Here is a 21,231-nt window from a genome sequence, read left to right as displayed (position 1 = left end):
GTTTTTTTTATTACTAGGATTAGGCATGGTGTCATTGATTTTAATGTATTATCTTTCTGAGCTTTGGACCATTTTGTTTATACTTAAATGTGGTTGGGGTAAATGAAACTCTTCTTTTAAAAAAATTGTAATTTATAATTTATATTCTATAATGTTTATGAGAAGAATTGATTAAGTTTTTTTGATCCATCAAACAAGTCGAACACAGTTGAATAATTATAAAAAACTCTTATAAAATAATAAACATTATTACAAAGATATTTTTATCATTTTAAATCATATAAACTTTAAAAAAACACATTTGATAGTATTCGAAACCAAAATATTATAATTTTAAATATTTTAATTTAACATTTTAATTAAATTTTTTTTCTAAAAATTAAATTAAATTATTTATATAGATTTCGTGTACGAGTAAATCATAATCTTGTAATAATAGAACAGGGAAATGAAAAAGGAAACGGTGAGGAAAACAAGCGGGAGCAAGTAGCCTTAGACAACGAAAAGCGTAAAAAGAAAAAATTAAAGGCAAGAAAGAGAACAATTTTTTTTTCAAAAATTCATAATTTTATTCTCTCCTTTTTAATAAGAAAGATTTCATTTGATTGATGATCGATTCCTCCCAAGCAAAGCAAAGAAAACTGCAGTGCAGATTAGCATTGCGGGAAAAAAAAGGAAAGCCCTGAATTTTTTTGTTCTTTTGGAGCAAAAAGAAAAAAGGAAAAAAAAAAGAAAGGAAAATTAATGGATGATGAAGTTGTCCAAAGAGTATTCCAAGAAGGAGGACGAGACTATTTCCAGCAACAACCTTCAACTTCAACTTCAACTTCGTCTTCTTCTTCTATTCTCCAATCTCTCCCTCTTCATGTGGTCAGTCCCCCTTCAATTTCTGTTTTCAAGAAATAGTTCTAGTTGTTCTTAGTTTTTTAATTCTGGGTTGTTGGGTAATTTTTATTTCTTCAATGAAATTTCGGTTCTGAAGAATTTCTGTTATTAGACTTTTTTATTGTTTTTTAGGTTCAAAAGACAAGTACTGAATCTTGGGTAATCTATGAAACAAATACATTTTCCTTTGTTCTTTCTACTTATGTTATTGAATCATGATCAGCATTTGCTTTATTTGTGCTTTATTAAGTGTTTTTTGTTTTGTAAATATGTTTGGAATTTGTGATTGTTCACAGTGTCTCATTTTACTTAATGTCATTTTTAGCTATGGTATGTCAACCTAGTATTTCAATCTTTTTATTCTGCCTCTATGTCATTGATGATTGCCCAATTTGCTGCTTGATAATTTGATGATTTTCCTATTATTAGAAAGCTATAAACTCTAGATGATATCATCCAAGGTGTCTTCTGGCTTCGACTCTTGATACAAGTGTGGAAGTCTCTGAATAAACTTGACAATTATCAATCCAGAGGTTGTGCTGATTAGGGTTGAATATGCTACTTAAGCAAAAATCAGTTGCATCTTAATTATGTCACACATACACACACTCTTTTCCTAAATTTTCGTCAAATTTCTTGCATGTTTGAAAGTTGTTATCTTCCTTCTTTTTCTTGTCCTTCACTGGTTCCGGTTTTGTTAAGGTAAACTCCATTGGCAAAGCTAAACCATATTGTTGGTATCAATATATATATACGTGTATGGCTTGAACATTGATTAACTCGGTTAATGACTTTTGGTAAGCATATTTGATTGTTGTGTTGGTTGCTTATGTTTTATATTGTGGTGCTCTTAATCCTAGTTTTCAAAATTTTCTATGTCAAGTTTATCCTGTATGATCTTGAAGTATTAGTGTTTGGTCTCATGTGAACTTCTTAGTTGCACTCTGTTTATTGTTTGAGTTTATCTGTTAATGTTCTTTGAAAGTTTACTTTGAGAGTGATGATTGTTTGGGTTGGAATGATGCAGTCATTTGATCATGGCTATTATTTGCTTGTAAAATCCATACAAGAACTCAGAGAGAAAAAGGAGGGTCTTGTCACAGTTGGCATTGGTGGTCCCAGTGGATCAGGCAAAACTAGGTATGCATGCTATTCTGATTCTGTTTAGTTTTCTGGCGTCTCTCCCTCTACTAATTATCTATCTATTTGCTTTTCAAAAGAAAGCTTGTAAGAAGCAGGACAAATGTGCTGCATGCTTTTTTTTCTTTTCTTATAATAATGTTTTTGGGTTTATTTGGTGGTTCCAATTTCCAAAAGCTTAGCAGAGAAGGTAGCATCTGTTATTGGTTGCACTGTTATACCAATGGAGAACTACAGGGGTGGAACTGATGAAGGGACTGATTTGGATTCAATAGATTTTGATGCATTGATCCGAAATCTTGAGGTTTGTACATTTCTTTATAATGGTTCAATATGTATTTATTTGGTTAAATTGAACCATTTTAGAAATTCTACAGGTCCTTCAACATCCTTTTGATGTTTAAAGATGTGGGGAAAATATTTTTGATGGATGGATAAGTATGTGAAAGTGTTCTGTAACCCGTGGTGTATATATATAGGATTTGGAAAAAAATTTGGACACAGCACATGAATGCTTGTGTTCCTAAACTGTCCTTTTATAACCATACTGACAGTTTCTGTCTGATAAAACTGTAATTTGGATTTAGTTATGTGTTTCGTAGTTTTAGTCAACTTATTTCTTTTTCATTTAAAAATATTAAACAACTTATACGTTCTGGTATTTTTTTTATTAGATTCCACGTAACATATGAGTCATATTGAAAATAACTAATTGGTCATGCAATTTTTTTTTTCTAAAGTAGCAGACCAGTTTGGTTTTGCTTTTAAACCTAATCCTATTATAACATTTATCAATTAAATTTAAAACTTAGGTTTTATTTTTTCACTTCTGTATATTGAAAAGTATTGCTTTTAATGTTGACATTGACCACATGATTCTTCATATGTTGAGCACATAAGGAAACGGCCAGTTGCTGGTAAATGCAATTTTTCAGTGAATGGCTGTTGTTTGCAGACTTGTTTAAGTTAACATATAACTGAATTGTTTTTTGCTGACATATTCATCTAATTTATTGTCTAGGTAAAATTTTATCTGCATCTCAGTATGTTTGGGGCATTCTAAATGCATATATCTTAAAGTTTGCCCTCCGTTTTTGGTTAACACAGGATTTGACAGAAGGGAAAGATACTAAGATACCAGTATTTGATTTTCATCAAAAGAAACGTGTTGGCTCCAAAGCTATAAAGAGTGCTATGTCTGGTGTGGTAAGAAAGTGTAAAAATAGGATCTATCTCATATTATGGCTGCTTTGGACTTAAAAGGCTCATACATTTTTTTAGGTAATAGTTGATGGTACTTATGCTCTGCATGCAAAATTGCGCTCTCTGCTTGATATCCGGGTTGCAGTGGTAATATCTTCTTTCCCTAAGAACTAGGTTTGAGAAAGCCTTGGTGGAGTTATCAGTTTTTTTCATCAGCTTTTGACATAATGCTTCTGAATATTTTGTTGTGTATCAGGTTGGTGGTGTTCATTTTAGTCTTCTTTCCAAAGTTCGATACGATATAGGAGATTCTTGCTCACTGGATTACCTTATTGATAGCATTTTCCCTTTGTTTAGAAAGCACATTGAGCCAGACCTTCATCATGCACAGGTTTTTTCTTTTGTTTTCATTTTTTTTCTTTATGTTCTTACTTATTGGAATTTAACTGGCAATTCCTCATTAATGGCGTTTATCATGCAGATTAGAATTAACAACAGCTTTGTATCATCATTCAGAGAAGCAATCTACAAGCTGAAATGCCGAAGTGAGGTATGTGATACTTTGTATCTTATTGTCACATAAAATTCTCAGCATTGCCATACATAAAAGATGAATAGAGAATTCATAGATGTGTTTGGAGTCAAGAAAGAATTACATTGTCATAAACACTGTGAAATTATCTTGATTGACTTTAGACTTATTTGGTAATTTGTTCTCAAGCTCATATTTGGACCTTGGATATCTTCTCTTTGCAAAGTTTTGTACTTTGGACACTGGCTATTGCAGTTTAAGTGGTGAATATGTGAGCTGCCTTAAAGTTTCTTGATCTTGCGTTCTGCTTAAAAACTGAGCTGTATATGGCAATTAGGTGTAACTAAAGTTTTGTAGCCATTTTGATATTACTATAGGTCAGACAAGTTCTTTCATGATACATATGTGAAAGACAAAGTAAAGGTGTCATTGAGAAAAAAATGGGAAGGAGTGGACACAACAACATAGAAAACTCTAAATATATTTCCCCCTGTCCAAGAAAAAAAGAAATGAACAAAAAAATTGATTAGTTGGTTATCTGTGGCTGTCTTGAGAGAACTGTTACTGGAACAAACCTATAGGTATTCCTCTTCTTTAATGTGTAAAAATTGAGAGTTAGTTTTTGTTGCATTGGTAATCAGTTACGCCCTTTAAAGTCTCATTTGGACATTATATTGCCGTGGCAGTCACCTGATGGACAGTCTACCTTTTTCCTTAAAGATGAGGCACAAACTGATAAGTGAGTGGTTCTGACTATTATCACATACCATCTATTTGCAGAGTGTTAGTTATATATGTCTCTCCGGGCTTTACTCTTTTTAAGTTTTGGGACTGAAATGAAAACTTCATTTTGCTTTAGCTTCATTGAGATGTACCTTAGACCCCCATCAGCTAATGAAGAGGCACGGATAAATGATTGGATTAAGGTGCGACAATCTGGTATTCGATATTATCTGTCACTTGGGGATCAGAGAATTGTGGACAAAAATTTCATCATCAGACCAAAAGCTGAATTTGAGGTCAGGCTTTCTGTCCTTGATTACAGTTGTAGTGTGGTAGTTGTTGTCAAACTGAAAAATTCTGCTCTCTAATTTGTCATTGAGGTTTTCTTTCTCTGTGTTACTGTCGAAATGGTTTTACATGCAGTAGTGTAGCTAAGGGGGTTGGGTTGGAAGCAGGGTTCATGTCTTCCCTTGGCTGTTGAAACTTTGTATGGTTATGTGTTTCCCTTTTAAAATTACTAATTTTGTAATTGATGCAGTAGCTTTATAAGTTGCTAACTTCTTCCATTTTATATCCAATAACTTTATTTTCTCTTCATTCCTTTTATTATAGGTGTTATTATACTCAAGTTTTCAACTCTTTAAATTAAGGATGCTTTTTTTAATCAATTAAATAAATGTGTTTTTTCTTATGGAATGAAATAAGTAGCTGACGCTAATTGTTTTTTGTGAAATGAGCAATATTGTGCAATAATACAACTAGTATTCTGCCACAATAGCAATATGCAATATGATTTAAAAGTAAGGTTTCTGGTGATCAAAACACCTTTTTTTGGTCCTCAATCTTGTTCTTCTGTATCATTTAAAAAGATATTATATGACATTTTGATTTAGGAGTGTTTGTAACAAACCATCAAAAAATGAGCTCAATCTGTATTCTAGGATTGTTACTTTGTATCTTTCTAATTATATAAAAGACATGCTTCTTTGTGGTGGAAACTTATGTTGCAAATCAACTCATAGTTAGCTCATTTGCTCTAACTTAATGTGGTTCTTTTTACCCATTCTTATATTTAATTTTGAACAGGTTGGACGGATGACACTTGGTGGACTCCTGGCTTTGGGCTACAATGTTGTAGTCAGTTATAAAAGGGCATCAACATCAGTTAATATTGGCAGTCTTTCCCTGTCACTTGAAACAATTGATACGCTTGGGGAAACCTTCTTGGTGCTTAGGGGCACAGATAGGAAAGTATGAACTTAATTTCTTCCAGAAGGAAACATTTCAGATTTTCTTTAGTGCGTTATATTTTCGTCAAGTATTCCCGATTTACCTTCAGAAAATATTAATATAATTTGCATTGATTGGAAGACACTTCAGCAAAAAGTTCTTTTCTCAACGTATGTTGCTTATTTGTCAGTTATTTGTGGATTATAACTGACACTTCCATGTCTGTATATGTGTTGCTTTTTGATTTTAGGTAAGTTTTGATAAATGAGATAATTGTGAAGAGATGTCCATTAGTCATGCTTAATAATCGAGGCTATCTTCTAGATGCTTTTCATTGAGAGCTGACCTTGATATAAGTGATATATGTAAAAAAAATGACCAGTCAAAAAAGTGTTTCTTTTGTTTGGTTCAGCTTTAAATGAGAGTGACAAGTTGCAATTGCTTAAGTATCATACTGAAAACTCAAAATGAGAACCAGCATTGCGGTGTGCTTTGACTGACTTTTACATGCTTTATTCCTTCTTTTTCTTCTACTGCAGCCATTCCTTGTCTTCTTTGTATGTTGACCTTGAATTTCTTTCTGTTTTTTTTTTTTTTCCCTTTCCCTTTTATTTTCTTTCATTTTTGTGCGTTGATTCTTTTAAGTAATAATTTGATGCCTCTATTTATTGCAAGAAAACAAGAACATTATGAAAACTGGAAGAAATTTAGATGGCTTAGAAGCTTTTTCTTGCAAAGTCTTAAATTAATTCTTTTTTGGATTATACACAATTGTGGAATATAGATTGCACTGTTGAATATGAATTTCATGAACTTGGGATTCTGTATTTCTTGAAATTACCTCTGCTTAGGTGTCAAACAATATCATCCATTTATATGTCTGAAAGCTTAGGAGGTTCCCGCTAAGCTGGGGTGCTTGTTTATATCCCTGTCCTTGCCTGAAATGACCTGGGTTATTATTCTGTCATGACATCTCTCAATTCAAAGATGTTAAACACTTTTTGAAATGCCAAAATGCAATCAGTCAATCCATCTATAATGTACTTAAAATGTTTCTTGTTTTATTTGAACCAAAATTCGTTGGCTTTGCTACTAGTCTACCATTTTACTGATATAGGTTATATCTACTGTGTTTTGATTCTCTGAGGTCTTCTTTGCTGTATGTTTGTATTCATGTTCTATCTGTTTGTTAGATGTCAAGTTGTCAACTTTACTGTTTAGCTTCAGTTCCAAGATTTTATTTTAAACATGTATGTTGTCCAAGTCTAATATATTGCATATTATCTTCTTGCAAAATTCCAATCTTTATCTGTTGTGTTTGTTTTTTTGTGGTAAGAATTTGGGTTAGCAAGTGAATATAAACTCCCATCTTCACATGTCCATGTAAAAACAGTTGATGAAAAACTTATGTTTGATTTGGTTGTTATACTGTTGCATAGACAGTTGGAGCAGAAGCATTACGGATGGGAATTACTGGACAATGGCTAACTAAATCATATCTGGAAATGATTCTTGAAAGAAAAGGTTGTTCATTAGACATGATCCCCATCAAACTTTTCTCTGTCAATGCTACTATTGTTGGTTATCTTTTTTTCTCAAGTCAATTCCACTTTCAGGTGTTCCACGCCTGAATACTCCTCCACTTGTTTCTGCCACATCTGTCTCTCATAATCAAGAAAAAGACATTGCCGCACCAAAGCCTATTCGTACCACTCCAAACCTTGTTTACCAGCTTGAGGATTTAGCTCAACCTTGGACTCGCTCTCCAACAAAATCAAAAATGGAGCCTGTATTACCAACATGGCATTTTGCCTCATCAGATCGTTCACATGGTGGTTCAGTAGGTATGCCTCCTCTATGTGGACAGCTCGATAACTTAAGTATTTCCTTTCCTCAAGTACATCATGGAGGAGTTTCAATGTACTTCATGCGTAGACTTTCTCATGTAGCAGCTACAGGTTCTTCTGCTTTCAGGGATACAATGAGACTTGCTCCAATGCCTGATTCATATGACTTGGACCGAGGCTTGCTCCTTGCTGTGCAGGGAATCCAGGTAATGAAGGAAGAGCTCTTATAATGAAAAGGCTTGTACTGTTAAATTGTGATCAGAATACCAGTCATGTCCAAAGCTGATGCCATTTCTTTTGGTTTTCATTTTCAGTTTTTGTTGGAGAATAAAAGTGTTCCAGTTATAGTTGGAATTGGTAATATTAAAAAAATGCTCCTCTCTCTCCCTCCCTCCCTCTCTTGGTTGGTTTATCATATTCCTTTCCTATGTCTCTCTAGTTTAGTTGCTTGTTCATATGAACTTCTATGAAGTTTCAAATAATGTTTTGAGTGTGTGAAACTAGTCCTAGCAGGGATGGTTCTTTTCATTAACTTAGAGTCTGGCTGGCTTGACTTTTGAAAGTGTGGGATACTTTTTGGTCAAACAGTTTTCTTAGCTCTCTTTAGATTACCGCATGATAAATTCTTTGATAGTTGTTACGTTATCAGCTCTAAATAAAATATGAAAAGCAGTAATACTATGCTTTCACTAGGATTTAGAATTTTATTTGCCACTGTCACATTTTATGAATCTTAATTCCTGTAGTGTAAATCTTCTGGCAATTTTGATATCTAATGCTCTCTTCCTATTTTTTTTTATTTAAGTGCCTTGGTTAAATGTGAGAATTAGCGTCTCAAAATCTAATCCACTCTTCTTCATATTTCTTGGTTTACCTGGCAGACTATGTGAATTCTGAACTATGTAAATGACTTGCAAGTTCTTGACCTATGAAACAAGAAAGAAATAAGTTCATGTCATTTTTCAGAATTGCTATTTCCCCTTCTGATTGCAAAACTCATATGCTGTTGATATCTCACCTGCTTTTGCAGGTGGTCCTAGTGGATCCGGAAAGACTAGCTTGGCACATAAAATGGCAAATATTGTTGGTTGTGAAGTAGTTTCCCTTGAAAGCTATTTTAGACCAGAGCAAGTTAAGGATTTCAAATACGATGATTTTAACTCTCTCGATTTGCCTTTGCTTTCTAAGGTAAATTTCTATATTTGTGTAATTTGATTAAATTATAATACACGTCTTAAGGATTGGGGCTGAATGAGGCATTGAACTTCAGTTGAACCATTATAGTGGTAAATGATGCAGCTTGAAACTAAGCTTAACTAAAGGTTTGTAAAGATTACGATTACGTGGTTAACTAAATTGCAGTTCTGGCTTCACTTAATTTTCATGAGCTTAAGGATCATTTAGTAACACCAATTGCTATTTCTATCAATAAACATTGTATTACTTAATTTCAGATGTAGGACATTAAGAAAAAGTTGTCATATATATAATGTATATGTACCTACATATGTGTGTGTTTAATTATTCTTTTTTCTTTCTTTTAATTATGAAATGCATTTGACAAGTACTACTTTTTTCAATACTTCTAGTTAATGTGTATACTATACATAAAATATTATCTGTAATAGTCATTTTTACCATGTAGAAATGAATAGTAAATTGTAATGATAATAAAGTACAATTTATCTAAACAACATCCATGTTTACATATAAAAATATAGAAGTCTAATTTATATAGTACCATATTAATTTCAGTGTAGACAGATTTTAATTTGACATTTCAGATTGAATTGAATATGTTCAAACAATTAGTTATTATTATAGGAAGTATATAATTTCTATTGTAGTTTATTTTTCTGTTTAGAATATTGATTATACTTATATATATTTCATTTCTTTATATATTTGTTGTAGTATATTTATATTACTTTATTGGCCGCTTTTTATAAATTTAAAACATTCATTTTACTGTTATTGCATAAAAAAAATGTTATATTAATGTCATTCCTCTTATGAATATCGGCAGGAGTGGAAACATTGTTTTCAAAATCATTGGAAGCAATAAACTCTTGTTCCCAGCATCTGTGAAAACTGTGTTTTCTTTTACTTTTCTGAAAATAAAAGCAGTCACCTAGAGTATTTTTGTTTTCATTTTAAAAATAGTAAAAACCATATAAAATATAAGAAATTAACTCATTCAAGGAGAGCTTGATGGTATCCAGATGTTGATATAGATGAAAGAAATGCATATTATTAATATTTTGCATACCTTGTGGGTGTGATTTTGACCCGAAAGTTTTACACTGATCAGTAATGCCTCACAGTTGTATTTGTCTTGTGCAGAACATTGGTGACATAAAGCATGGTCGAAAGACAAAAATACCTTTATTCAACTTGGAGACTGGTTCTCGTAGTTGTTTCAAAGAGCTTGAAATTTCTGAAGATTGTGGTGTGGTCTGTTACATGTTCATTTCAGTGCTGTCGAAGATTGCTTTTTTTCTTTTTTCTTTCTTTTTAATGATTATATTTATTGAAATATAACAAGCTAAAATAATCAATTACTTAGAATATGAAACATGGATTGCTAAGGTGAACTATTTGTTCTTTCTTATCCAAGATGCCTGATAGTTGTTTTTAAGGATTTCTTTATAATAGGTATTACTGATATTTCTGCAATTGAAACTCTTTCTGAGTTGTTCTCTTTATTTGGATTAAATACTTGTATAACTTTTCAAATTTATTTTTTTCTGTTGACCAGATCATTTTTGAGGGGGTTTATGCTTTGCATCCTGAAATCAGGAAATCCCTTGACTTGTGGATTGCTGTTGTAAGATGACTTCCCTAATCCTCCTTTAGGGCTTGATATTTTCTTGTGATGTATTATCTTGTTTTCTTTGGGGAAAAATGGGCTATTAAGTTGGTTTTTGGCTACAAAACCAGGTTGGAGGTGTTCATTCACACTTGATTTCTCGAGTTCAAAGAGACAAAAGCAGAGTGGGGTGTTTTATGTCCCAAAATGAGATCATGATGACGGTGTTTCCAATATTCCAGCAGCATATTGAACCGCATCTTGTTCATGCACATGTCAGTAGTCTATGAATAACTCAAACTTTTAGTACACGTGCTTGGACATATCAGAAAACTTTTGGTATTTCTTTCTGTTTTTGAACAGGCACACATGTTGGTAAAGTATTTTACTGTTTGTATGTATTTAACCTACTCATGGCAATATGTATTACATAGATGCATGTAAAGGTATGGTTCTTTGAGCAGCAACTCTGACAGCAAAGCTAATTGTGTGTTGCAATGGTTTTTCATATTATTGCAGCTCAAAATTAGAAATGACTTTGATCCTGTTCTTTCTCCCGAGAGTTCACTATTCGTTTTGAAGAGTAATAAACAAGTAAGTATTATAAAGACTATGATCTAAAACTCATGGCCCGGCCTTGTTACTGACAAGCCATTCCTACTTATTCATGGTATCAGGTGGCCTATCAAGATATTTTAAATATTCTTGACTCTGTGAAGTTCTGTAGTTCTGTTCAGAATTTCATTGATATATATTTAAGGCTTCCTGGAACTCCTGCAAATGGGCACATAGCTGAGAGTGACTGTGTACGTGTCAGAATATGTGAGGGCAGATTTGCGTTACTAATACGAGAGGTGAGTAGTAATATTTATGTAAAATTCCTTTTAGCCTATGCAATGTAGTTGCTTTTTCTAAAACTGTAGCAAATAGCTGATATTTTGATTCCTTCTCTATTCTCTTTGTTAGCCGATTAGGGAAGGGAATTTCATCATTCAGCCCAAAGTGGATTTTGACATTAGCATTAGTACAGTGTCTGGCCTTCTTAACCTTGGGTAAGTCAGATATTAATGTTGATGTTCACTAGAATTTTGCTATAACGGAATGTTATTTTATGATAGGTATTGAATAAAAATGGTTTGTATTGTGATGTTAATGCCTCTTATTGTCAATTAGAAAGAGGTTTGAGTAGTCATTTCCTAGGATTAATCCAAAGGTCTCACAATTCTCTTTTTCTTCTCTTGGAAAAAAAGGAGGGGGATTAAGAGGTACTGTTGAACAAAACTTTTGGATATTAAAGGGAGAGGAAGTTAAGTTTGAAAGTGTTCAAAGAGTATTTAATAAAATTGTTCTGTATTTTATTAACTGAAGAACTAAATTTAAATAGAGGAAAGAGTCATAACCTAACTGGGAAAATAATTCTCTTATTCTAATAAACTACTAAAAGATAAAATAAAATATTCTTAAAAAATCTCAATTGATTTATTTTAAGATTTATCTACCTAAATAACTTTAAAAAATATCCCCAAAATATATGGGGTTTCACGTATTTCAACACCCTCCCTCAAGTTGGTGCATATATATCAATCATGCTCAATTTGCTTACGAGAAAATCAAAGCTTGTCTTTGGGAACCCTTTGGTGAGTATGTCAGTAGTCTGTTGTTTTGAAGGAACAAATGTCATGCACACTTGGCCTTCTTCAATCTTCTCTTTGATAAAGTGTCTATCAATCTCAACATGTTTCATTTTGTCATGCTAGACTGGGTTGTGAGCAATACTAATGGCAGCTTTGCTATCACAGTACAACTTCATTGGTGAAGTTATTGGTTTCCTCAACTCTTCCATAATTTTTTTTAACCACATCATTTCACAAATTCGTTGAGCCATTGATCTAAACTCAGCCTCTGCACTACTTCTTGCTACAACACTTTGTTTTTTGCTTTGCCAAGTCACAAGGTTTTCCCAAACAAATGTACAGTGTCCTGATGTAGATCTTTTATCTGTTATTGAGCTTATCCAATCTGCATCTATATAAGCTTCAATTCCTCTTTGTTCGGATTTCTTAAAGAATAAGCCATTGCCAGGTGAACTCTTCAAGTATCTCAGAATCCGAAACACTGCTTCTTCATGTTCCTCTATTAGGGAGTGCATAAATTGACTCACTAAGCTTACTGCAAAAGCCATGTCTAGCCTTGTATGTGATAAGTAAATTAATGTCTAGCCTTGTATGTGATAAGTAAATTAACTTACCAACTAATCTTTGGTGCTACCCTTTATCAACTAATTGTCCTTTATTTTCGAATTTTACATTTGGATCAATTGGTGTGTTAGTTAGGCGTCAACCACTCATCCCAGCCTCCTTTAAAAGATCAATCACATATTTTTTCTGAGAGACCATAAGACCTTTTTTTGATCAAGCAATTTGCATTCCAAGAAAGTATTTTAAAGGACCCAAGTCTTTGATCTCAAACTCCAATGCTAGATGCTCCTTGAGACGCCTTATTTCATCCATATCATCTCTTGTAATAATAATATCAACATAAACTATAATAACTGCTATTCTACCTCTTTATGAGTGTTAGAACATTGTGTGATCGGCTTGCCCTTGTGAGTAACCTTGTTTTTTAACAACTTGAGTGAATTGTTCGAACCAAACTTGAAGAGACTGTTTTAGGCCATACAAAGATTTCTTGAGCTTACATACTCGAGTTTCAAATTTTTCTTCAAAACTTGGAGGAGGATCCAAACTTCTTCTTCAAGTTTCTCATTTAAGAAAGGATTCTTTACATTTAGCTACTGTAAAGACCAATCAAGATTAACAACAATTGATAAAAGAATTCTAATAGAATTTAACTTGGTTGTTGGAGCAAATGTTTCAAAATAGTCTATCACATATGTTTGAGTGTACCCTTTAGCCACCTGCCGAGATTTGTATCTATCTAAAGATCCATCCGGTTTGAATTTGGTTGTGAACACCTATTTACAACCCATTGTTTTTTTCATACAGGTAATTCCACTGTTTCCCATGTATCTATTTTTTCAAGAGTGCGCATCTCCTCTAAAACGGCCTCCTATTCAGGAACCTGTAAAACATCTCACATTTTTAGGTTTTTTTACAGTATCGAGACATGAAAAAAAGGATGAGAATGTCGAAGACAATGCTTTATAGTACACAAAGTTAGACATGAGATATTTGACAATATTTCTAACACTTTTTTTTTTAGCAATTGGAATATCTAGATCAGAAAATTCATTGGTTGCATTATGAGTTTTACTTGGACTTTTTGACAAGATCTTGCGCGTCGGATTCTTGGTGATGAATCTGGTGGACTCCACTTTCTTGATTTCAATTTCTTCTTTAGTAAACTAATAATTCCTTTGTTTGTTCTTTGTTCTCATGATCAGACTCTACACCTTCATACTCCTTTTTATTAACAACATTAATATCATTAATTTATGTATTAATCATAAATTTGCCTTCCCTATTATTAGAATCCCTATGTTGTATATTTCTAGTCTTTTCTTGATTAATTATTAAATCTTATTTAATATAATTCTCTCCCTGAAGATTAGAATCAAAGTAAGATTGTGTTTTAACAAATGTGACATCCATGGTAACAATAATCTTCCTATCAATTGGATCATAATATTTGTAACCCCTTTTATTAGAAGCATATCCAGCAATGACACATTTTTTTGCTCTAGGATCTACTTTACTTTGTGAAGATGAACAAAAACACTACACCCAAAAACTCGGAGAGATAAATTTATAATCAATTTAGAGTTGGGAAAATTATCTTTCAAAAGACTGAAAGGAGTTCTATAGTTTAGAGTTTTATTGGGCATTCTATTAATAAGATATGTAGATGTTAACAAGGCTTTACCCCAAAGATAATGTGGTACCTGACTGGTGAACATTAAGGCTCTAGTTACTTCCAAAAGATGGCGGTTTCTGTGGTATATTTGTACAAGAGCTTTGGTAGACTATTCCATGTTTGGTTAAGAAAACGCCTAATTGGTCACTAAAATTTCCCACCATTGTCACTCCGAAATATTTCTATTTTCACACCAAATTATTTTTTTACTAGCATAAAAATATTAAAACACATTTTTAACTTTAAACTAATCTTTTAATAAAAACACCAAACAAATGTGAGTATGGTCATCAATAAATGTGACAAACCAACATTTTCTAGAAAAAGTTGAGAGTCTCGAAGATCTCCAAATATCACTATGAATTAACGAAAAAGGTTTGGAAGCTTTATATTTTTGAGGTAAAAAGAATGACAGATGATGTTTAGCCAATTCACAAAATTCACAGTGATATGAAGGAATTTTATTTTTAAATAGATTAGGTAACAAATATCTTAAATAGTAAAAATCTGGGTGTCCCCAAATCTTAACTTTATCAAAACTAAAAACATATTTTAAGCATAGAGTAGTTGTTGGTCGACTTAGATGCTTGTCATCAAGAAAGTAAATTCCACCAGATTTTTTAGCATTGCTAATCATTCTCCCTGAGACCATGTTCTGAAATTTACACTGAGGAGTCAAATATAACATAACAATTTGAAGACTGGGATAATTTATTGACCGATATGAGATTACAAGCTAGATCTGGCACATGTAAAACCAAGGAAGGTGAAATTTTAATAGTGCCTTTCCCAGCTATTGCCGAGAACGACCCATCTGCTACTTTGATCTTTTTGTTTCCTGTAAAAGGTGTTTAGTTGAGAAAAGAAAATGACTACTAGTCATGTGATAACTAGCTCCAGAATCAACAACCCACGTGTTTGTTTTACAAGGCTTAACACTTGAAAAACCAGAGAAATCAGTAAATGATTGGGCAAAGGAGGAAGAAGGATTATTGGATGAGTCAGGAACAAAAGAGTTCATCCGAAACTGTGGTGATTGAAAAAGCTTGTGTAGATGCTCTTATTGTTCCTTAGTGAATGGAGACCCTTCTAGAGAACTTTGCTGCTAATGATTTTCATTAGTCGTTTAGAAAGCTCTTGTATCCCCTGATTGTGAACCACGACCATTGCCACCCTTTTTTTTCCCATTCGTCGGTTTTTCATAGAGCTTCAAACATGTTTCTCGAGTGTGCTAATATTTTTTGCAGTGGTCGTACCAAGGTTTTTTTTCTTTTATCACTATTATCATTATTTTTAACAGTTACAAGAGCAGAACTATCATCATTAGCTTCAAATCTTGGCCTTAACATTACTTTTCTCCTTGTCTCCTCTCTTCTAACCTCAAAAAAAATTTCACGGAGTGTTGGAAGCAAATTTTTTCCTAGGATCTGAGATCTCACTTCATCAAATTCTTTATTTAAATCAGTCAGCCAGAAATAAATATGCTCGCTCATTCTCTTTTTTTAATAGCTTTTACACTATCTCCGAGACCTTCACATTCATCATTATAACACTAATCCAGTTCTTGCCAAAGAGAGATCATCTCATTATAATAAAAAGCAACTTCCTTTTCCCCTTGTCTAGCCTTCCAGAGTTTTATTTTTAACTCAAAGATTTGTGAAGTTTTTTTTAAATCTGAATAGGTGTCTTTCACAGCGTCCCAAACATCTTTAACAGTCGGGAGAAAAAGAAAAGGTTTATCTATGGATGCTTCCATGGAATTAATAAGTCACACAATTATCATAGAATTTTCTGACTTCCACTTGCTCATCTTTGGATTGCCTACCTCTGGTTGCTTGATTTCTCCAGTTAAATGACCTAGCTTACCATGCCCATCAATTGCTAACTTTATGGGTTGCGGCCATTCGAGATAATTCTTGCCATTCAACTTGTGAGATGTCAACTGAAAAGAGAGGTGAGACACCTCTGTCCCTTGAGTCATTGCACTCTCGATAATTGTTTCAACGGTAGAACTTTCTACCTCCATTTGATTGCTAGATCTCTTATATCCAGTGAAAGTTGTTTTGAACATGATGCTACTGGAGATTTAATCTAGTTTAGATGCCATGAAAGTTTTCAAGAGAGTATTTAATAAAACTGTTCTGTATTTTATTAACTGAAGAACTAAATTTAAATAGAGGAAAGAGTCAAAACCTAACTAGGTAAATAATTCCCTTATTCTAATAAACTACTAAAAGATAAAATAAAATATTCTTAAAAAATTTCTTATCTACCTAAATAAGATTTATCTACCTAAATAGCTTTAAAAAATATCCCAAAATATATGGGGTTTCACGTATTTCAACAAAGTCAATATTCTTCCGTATGAGTTTTGCTAACTCTAATGGATGTGTAGTTTTACGAGTGGTAACTTATGAAAAAATGGCATAAAATATTCAACTTGTTGGGTCTTATCTGCTTACACTGCTATTCTTGATGATTGGGCTCAAACATTCACATCATCTGTTTTGGTATAGATTATAGTTTTGATTTTCAGACCCTACATATTTGGAAATTTTTTATATGAGGCATATTCTGCTATTTTCAGTTTTCTTTTTACCTCCTTCATGCATTACTCACTGATAAGTTCATGATTGATTGATTGGGTATTCTATTCCTTCCCTGATGGCAGATATCAAGCTGTAGCCTACATTGAAGCATCTGCACTGATCTACCAAGATGGCAAGGTAATATTAGTTTGGGTTTTATAATACTCATTTTGTGTTAACATGAGTGGCTTTTAAATTAAAAAAATTAGTTGTGACCAAAAGTGTAGGCTTCTAGTTTTTCAATGTTCTGACTTCATTCTAACTTGTGATTTAATGCTGAATTTTCCTTTCTACTCTGGTTCATCTTTGAAGTTTGCCTCTACTTCAATTTAGTTTAATTTTGTCTTTAAACCTTGATTTGAGTAACTCTGGACAAAACTATATCCTGTTTGTCTTTTATTAAAATGAAAAATAATATGATGTGGGTCTTCTGGATTAGTTTGTCTTTGCTAGCTCTGAGTATTGCTTTCTTGTGAGTATATTTTATTGATTCACTTTGAATGTGTGAAGGGTTTAGTTGCCAAACTATTATTTCAATCTTCTACACCTGTATCTAATACCATTGAAAACCACACTGTTCTTAATCATTTATATTTTATTTATCTGTTTTTTTTTTTTGGATAAAGGCTATTCTTGAACACGAGTCAATCAGTGTTCGTAGGTGTGGGATTTTTTTAACTTCAATTATTTCTGACATATATGAGCTCTTGTCTTTATGCACTCATTTAACGGTGCCGGCTTTAGATTCTTATTGAGGTTGACCATCTACAAGATGCCCCTAGCCCTTACCTACAGATCAAAGGGGTCAATAAAGAGGCTGTGGCAGCTGCGGGTTCAGCATTGAAACTGGATGGGTCATACACGACAAAGGTTTGGCCTTTGTTTGTGTAAGATATTTCTGTATTTCTTCCATTTTTGTCTATTATTTAAACTTGATAGGACTCATATTTATCTTGTAGAGTTATCTCCAAATAATTTTGGAAAGATTACCTCTTGTGGAAAGAAGTTACAGTGGAATTCACACTCATCAAGCTGCAAGGTTGCAGGAACTTGTGGAGTCTATACAATCCCAGGTGTTTATTGTTAAACAAAATTAAGCTATCATCACATGTCGATATTCTAGATAGCCTCTAACGTAAGCTTCTTCATCTAATGTTTATGCTGGATAAGAATCAGAGTTACCATGGCAATCTACATATCCATGGTTATTTAGAATCTGCCTCTCAACAAAGATTTGATTTCTACGAAATAGCATCGGAAGGATATGATTTGAAAATCAGATAACAGACATGTAAATTTTATTTGCATATTCTTGATAATTTGGAGTCCACATGTTACTAAAAATCTTAGTTTTTATGCGGTAGAATTTGCTCCAATTAAGATTGGTACCAATTCTCTTTATATTTAATGTTTTAGTGGACCAAACAGGGTGGCAGTACACCATCAGAATCGTCACAGAGTAGGGAGGTTTCTCCAATGGATGGCATAATAGAAGACATGCAATGCCGGATTCGAAGGCTTGAACGATGGCATACCATAAATACGGTACTCTCCCTACCATTTCCTTCTATTATTTCCCCCTGCTTGATTGTAGCTGATGGAACCAATCACTTCTCTACTTTTGTGTTTATTGCAGGTGCTTTGGACTTTTTTGATGTCTGCTCTGATTGGTTATTCACTTTACCAAAGAAAGCGACAATGACATGACTTCCTCCTACACATTTTTCTATCCCATTTTGGTACAGTTAAGTGCTAGAAGCTGACCCCAAAATATTCTTACAAATTCTCAAATGTCTGCCTTGCAATCAAACTCATATGGCAGCCAAATTACAGGCTTACAGAGAATATTATTGTTTTAGTTCCTCGATTTTCATTCTGTAAATACGAAATTGTAAACATACGGTTCAAGAGGGGAAACCCTCTGTTCTTTCTCTCCCACTTGTTTTGTTTACTTGAGCTATATAAATCAGTGCCACCACTTTTTCAAGATATTATTGCAAAGTTTATCCCCAAATTGCATGGGATAGCTTGATTTTTGTGTTTAGGGACAAGTAAATTAGGTTATTAAGTTTTATTTGAGGTTATTCGAGGCATAGAGCTATATTATTATACAGAATAAATTTGACTTTCAGCACGTTGTTTTTTGGGGTTAATTAAGGTATTTAGCTATAAACGCTTCTATCATTATGAATTTTATGGATTTGTGCGCTCTTATTTTATTTTATTTTATTGGTGTTTTAATTATTTTATATGTTTTATTTATGCCGTGTCTGAATTTATACAGTATATTGCATTGTTATTTATTGTGATTTATTGGTTGGTTTGTATTTGTAAAATCTTATTAAGTTGGTGTGAGTTTTAATTAGATCATCAATTCAGCTACGAGAATGTCTTTTTATTGTTAAAATAAGTAATATTATTTGATATATTGATTTTTTCACTTAAAAAAATAAAATTACTTATTTGGTGAGATATGAACTCATGTAAATTACTCCATTCAATTATATATATTAGTAATGTATTTGATTGAGTTTGTATCATAAATTAATTCAACGACTTAAGATTGATGACATTACTATGATAAATAATTTGATCTATTTTTTTATTTTAATAATGCACATGTTTACCGATTAAGTCTTAGTTTGATTGACATTGGTATTATTGCTAATGAAGGAGGATGTAAGTTCGAAAGTGTTGAAGCGCATTATCATCTTATTTATGGGTTGAGGAGGGGTTATGAGTAATTTTAAACATTATCTTTTAAAAAATATATGATAAGAACCTATATTGAGATTATTAAAAAAATATAACGCACATATTTAATGTGTTATTATTAATTAGTTTCAAAACCATACGTTTTATTATCTACCATATGCTATTTGTAAAAATAAATTTGTATTTTAAATTTGTAATTTCTATACATATATATGTGTAATAGGTTTTTAATTTTTAGAATATGTTTTTCATTATATATATACACATAAAATTTCCATGTTTTGAGCTGTTAAGTTTAATGATATTAAAGAAAAGGAGAGAATTTTAAAACTTTGAAGTAATTGCGTCACTTTTGAATGTCGAGGTCTTATAAAAAAAAAAAACCTTGATGGAACTCCTATCCTAAAAAACTATAAATAGCATATTCCACATTTTTTTTAATAAAAATCTAAAACTCTATCTTGTATATTATCCTACATTCTTAAAATTTTTTAAATCTGAATTTTGAAGTTCTACAATGGCCATATCTTTATCAAGATTGGAAGAACAAGTCACTTAGAATGCAAAAATAATGGAGGAATCTTTAAAGTCTTGATGTCATGGTAATATGAACATAAACGGCCTCATAAGTTGTTATTCCTTACTTAAGAGGTGTTGGTTTCTGATAGGTGTCGAGTCCACCAATATAAACCTACGCCTAATTTGCAATTTAAGCAGTATAGGGAGTAGGGTCGACCCCTCAGAAACTAGGTTTACTGAAAATTGTTTCTCTTTTTCGACTAGATTTGTGTCTGGGCAGTTGTTGTGACCAAGAAATTTAAGGGGAGGATAAAATTGAAAATTTGGAACCTGAAATAAATAGGGAAAAAATGCTTGAAAAGTAAAAGCTGAAAATAAAATAATAAAAACAGTTAAATAAATCTGAAGAAAAATTAATTAAACTAAGCTCAGCTTCAGGCATGGGTTTTTCCTCGTCTTTGAATCGATCCTCGAAATTAGATGAACTCCTCTTTTCCAATAAGTTAGTTATAGCTACCAAGGACGCATCGGACACCAACTCTTCCTTGTGTAAATTAGTTATGGAATGTCCTATAACTAAACCTTACCGTTCGAACAACCAACGAAACGTTCGTGATTTAAAATTGCGGCAACTTTGCGTTCTAGAAGAGCCTAGTTCAAACCAATGCCCTCAACCGCGTGGGACATTTAAATCCGGTTACTACTTCCCTTGACGAAACCAAACAACAATCTCCACTTGGCACGCCAATGTGTTCACGAAAATCCGATTAGACAATCGATCCTTTCAGAATTCCAGCTGTACGTCTAACCATACTAACTCAAACGACGTCTTTTTTGACTTAGTGTTGATTTGACTTTGTGAGTTGACAAAATCATACTCTTAATCCGGAGAAATAATAAGTACTAAAATTTAGGAGTTAAATTGCTCGGGTTCGTAACTCATGGGTTTTGACGAAGTTAACACCGACCTAAAGCAGAAATGGGTTTAGTTTACTAAGGTTTGGGGCATGTTGGAGTTGGATAAATTAAATAAGGTTAAAATATGTAAAAAGAATGGGTGGCGTGTTTTAAGTATGGGGGCTGGAATTTTGGTTGGGTATAAGAGTGGGATGGTTTAGCTACTGGAAATGAAAAGAAAGTTTGAAATAGAAATTGTAAATGGTTTAA

At 32.7% G+C, this 21,231-nt stretch overlaps 1 protein-coding gene across 9 annotated transcripts; it reads left to right on the top strand.

The window, feature by feature from the left end:
- The first annotated feature begins 440 nt into the window (after nucleotides 1-440).
- Nucleotides 441-18,817, top strand: LOC107909909 (uncharacterized). 9 transcript variants are annotated; one of them, XM_016837612.2, is made up of 26 exons: nucleotides 441-870; nucleotides 1,913-2,025; nucleotides 2,203-2,329; nucleotides 3,133-3,231; nucleotides 3,307-3,375; nucleotides 3,485-3,619; nucleotides 3,710-3,778; nucleotides 4,447-4,499; nucleotides 4,620-4,779; nucleotides 5,570-5,734; nucleotides 7,153-7,237; nucleotides 7,330-7,557; nucleotides 7,672-7,766; nucleotides 7,875-7,917; nucleotides 8,591-8,748; nucleotides 9,904-10,014; nucleotides 10,319-10,387; nucleotides 10,501-10,644; nucleotides 10,889-10,963; nucleotides 11,047-11,223; nucleotides 11,336-11,421; nucleotides 16,914-16,968; nucleotides 17,575-17,700; nucleotides 17,790-17,903; nucleotides 18,247-18,375; nucleotides 18,467-18,817. In XM_016837612.2, the coding sequence occupies exons 1-26, from the start codon at nucleotides 745-747 to the stop codon at nucleotides 18,530-18,532; spliced, it is 2,877 nt and encodes a 958-aa protein (XP_016693101.1). In that variant the 5' UTR covers nucleotides 441-744; the 3' UTR covers nucleotides 18,533-18,817. The 9 variants fall into 9 exon arrangements, with proteins under 9 accessions (XP_016693101.1, XP_016693102.1, XP_016693099.1 ...); XM_016837613.2 differs by having other exon boundaries at nucleotides 7,663-7,766; nucleotides 18,259-18,375; XM_016837610.2 differs by having other exon boundaries at nucleotides 7,663-7,766.
- The last annotated feature ends 2,414 nt before the right edge of the window (nucleotides 18,818-21,231 follow it).

The sequence above is a fragment of the Gossypium hirsutum genome, chromosome D02 (genome assembly GCF_007990345.1).
Source record: "Gossypium hirsutum isolate 1008001.06 chromosome D02, Gossypium_hirsutum_v2.1, whole genome shotgun sequence".
NCBI classification, from domain to species: Eukaryota; Viridiplantae; Streptophyta; class Magnoliopsida; order Malvales; family Malvaceae; genus Gossypium; species Gossypium hirsutum.
The sequence above is the reverse complement of the archived record's forward strand: the minus strand, read 5'-3'. Positions and strand labels throughout refer to the sequence as shown.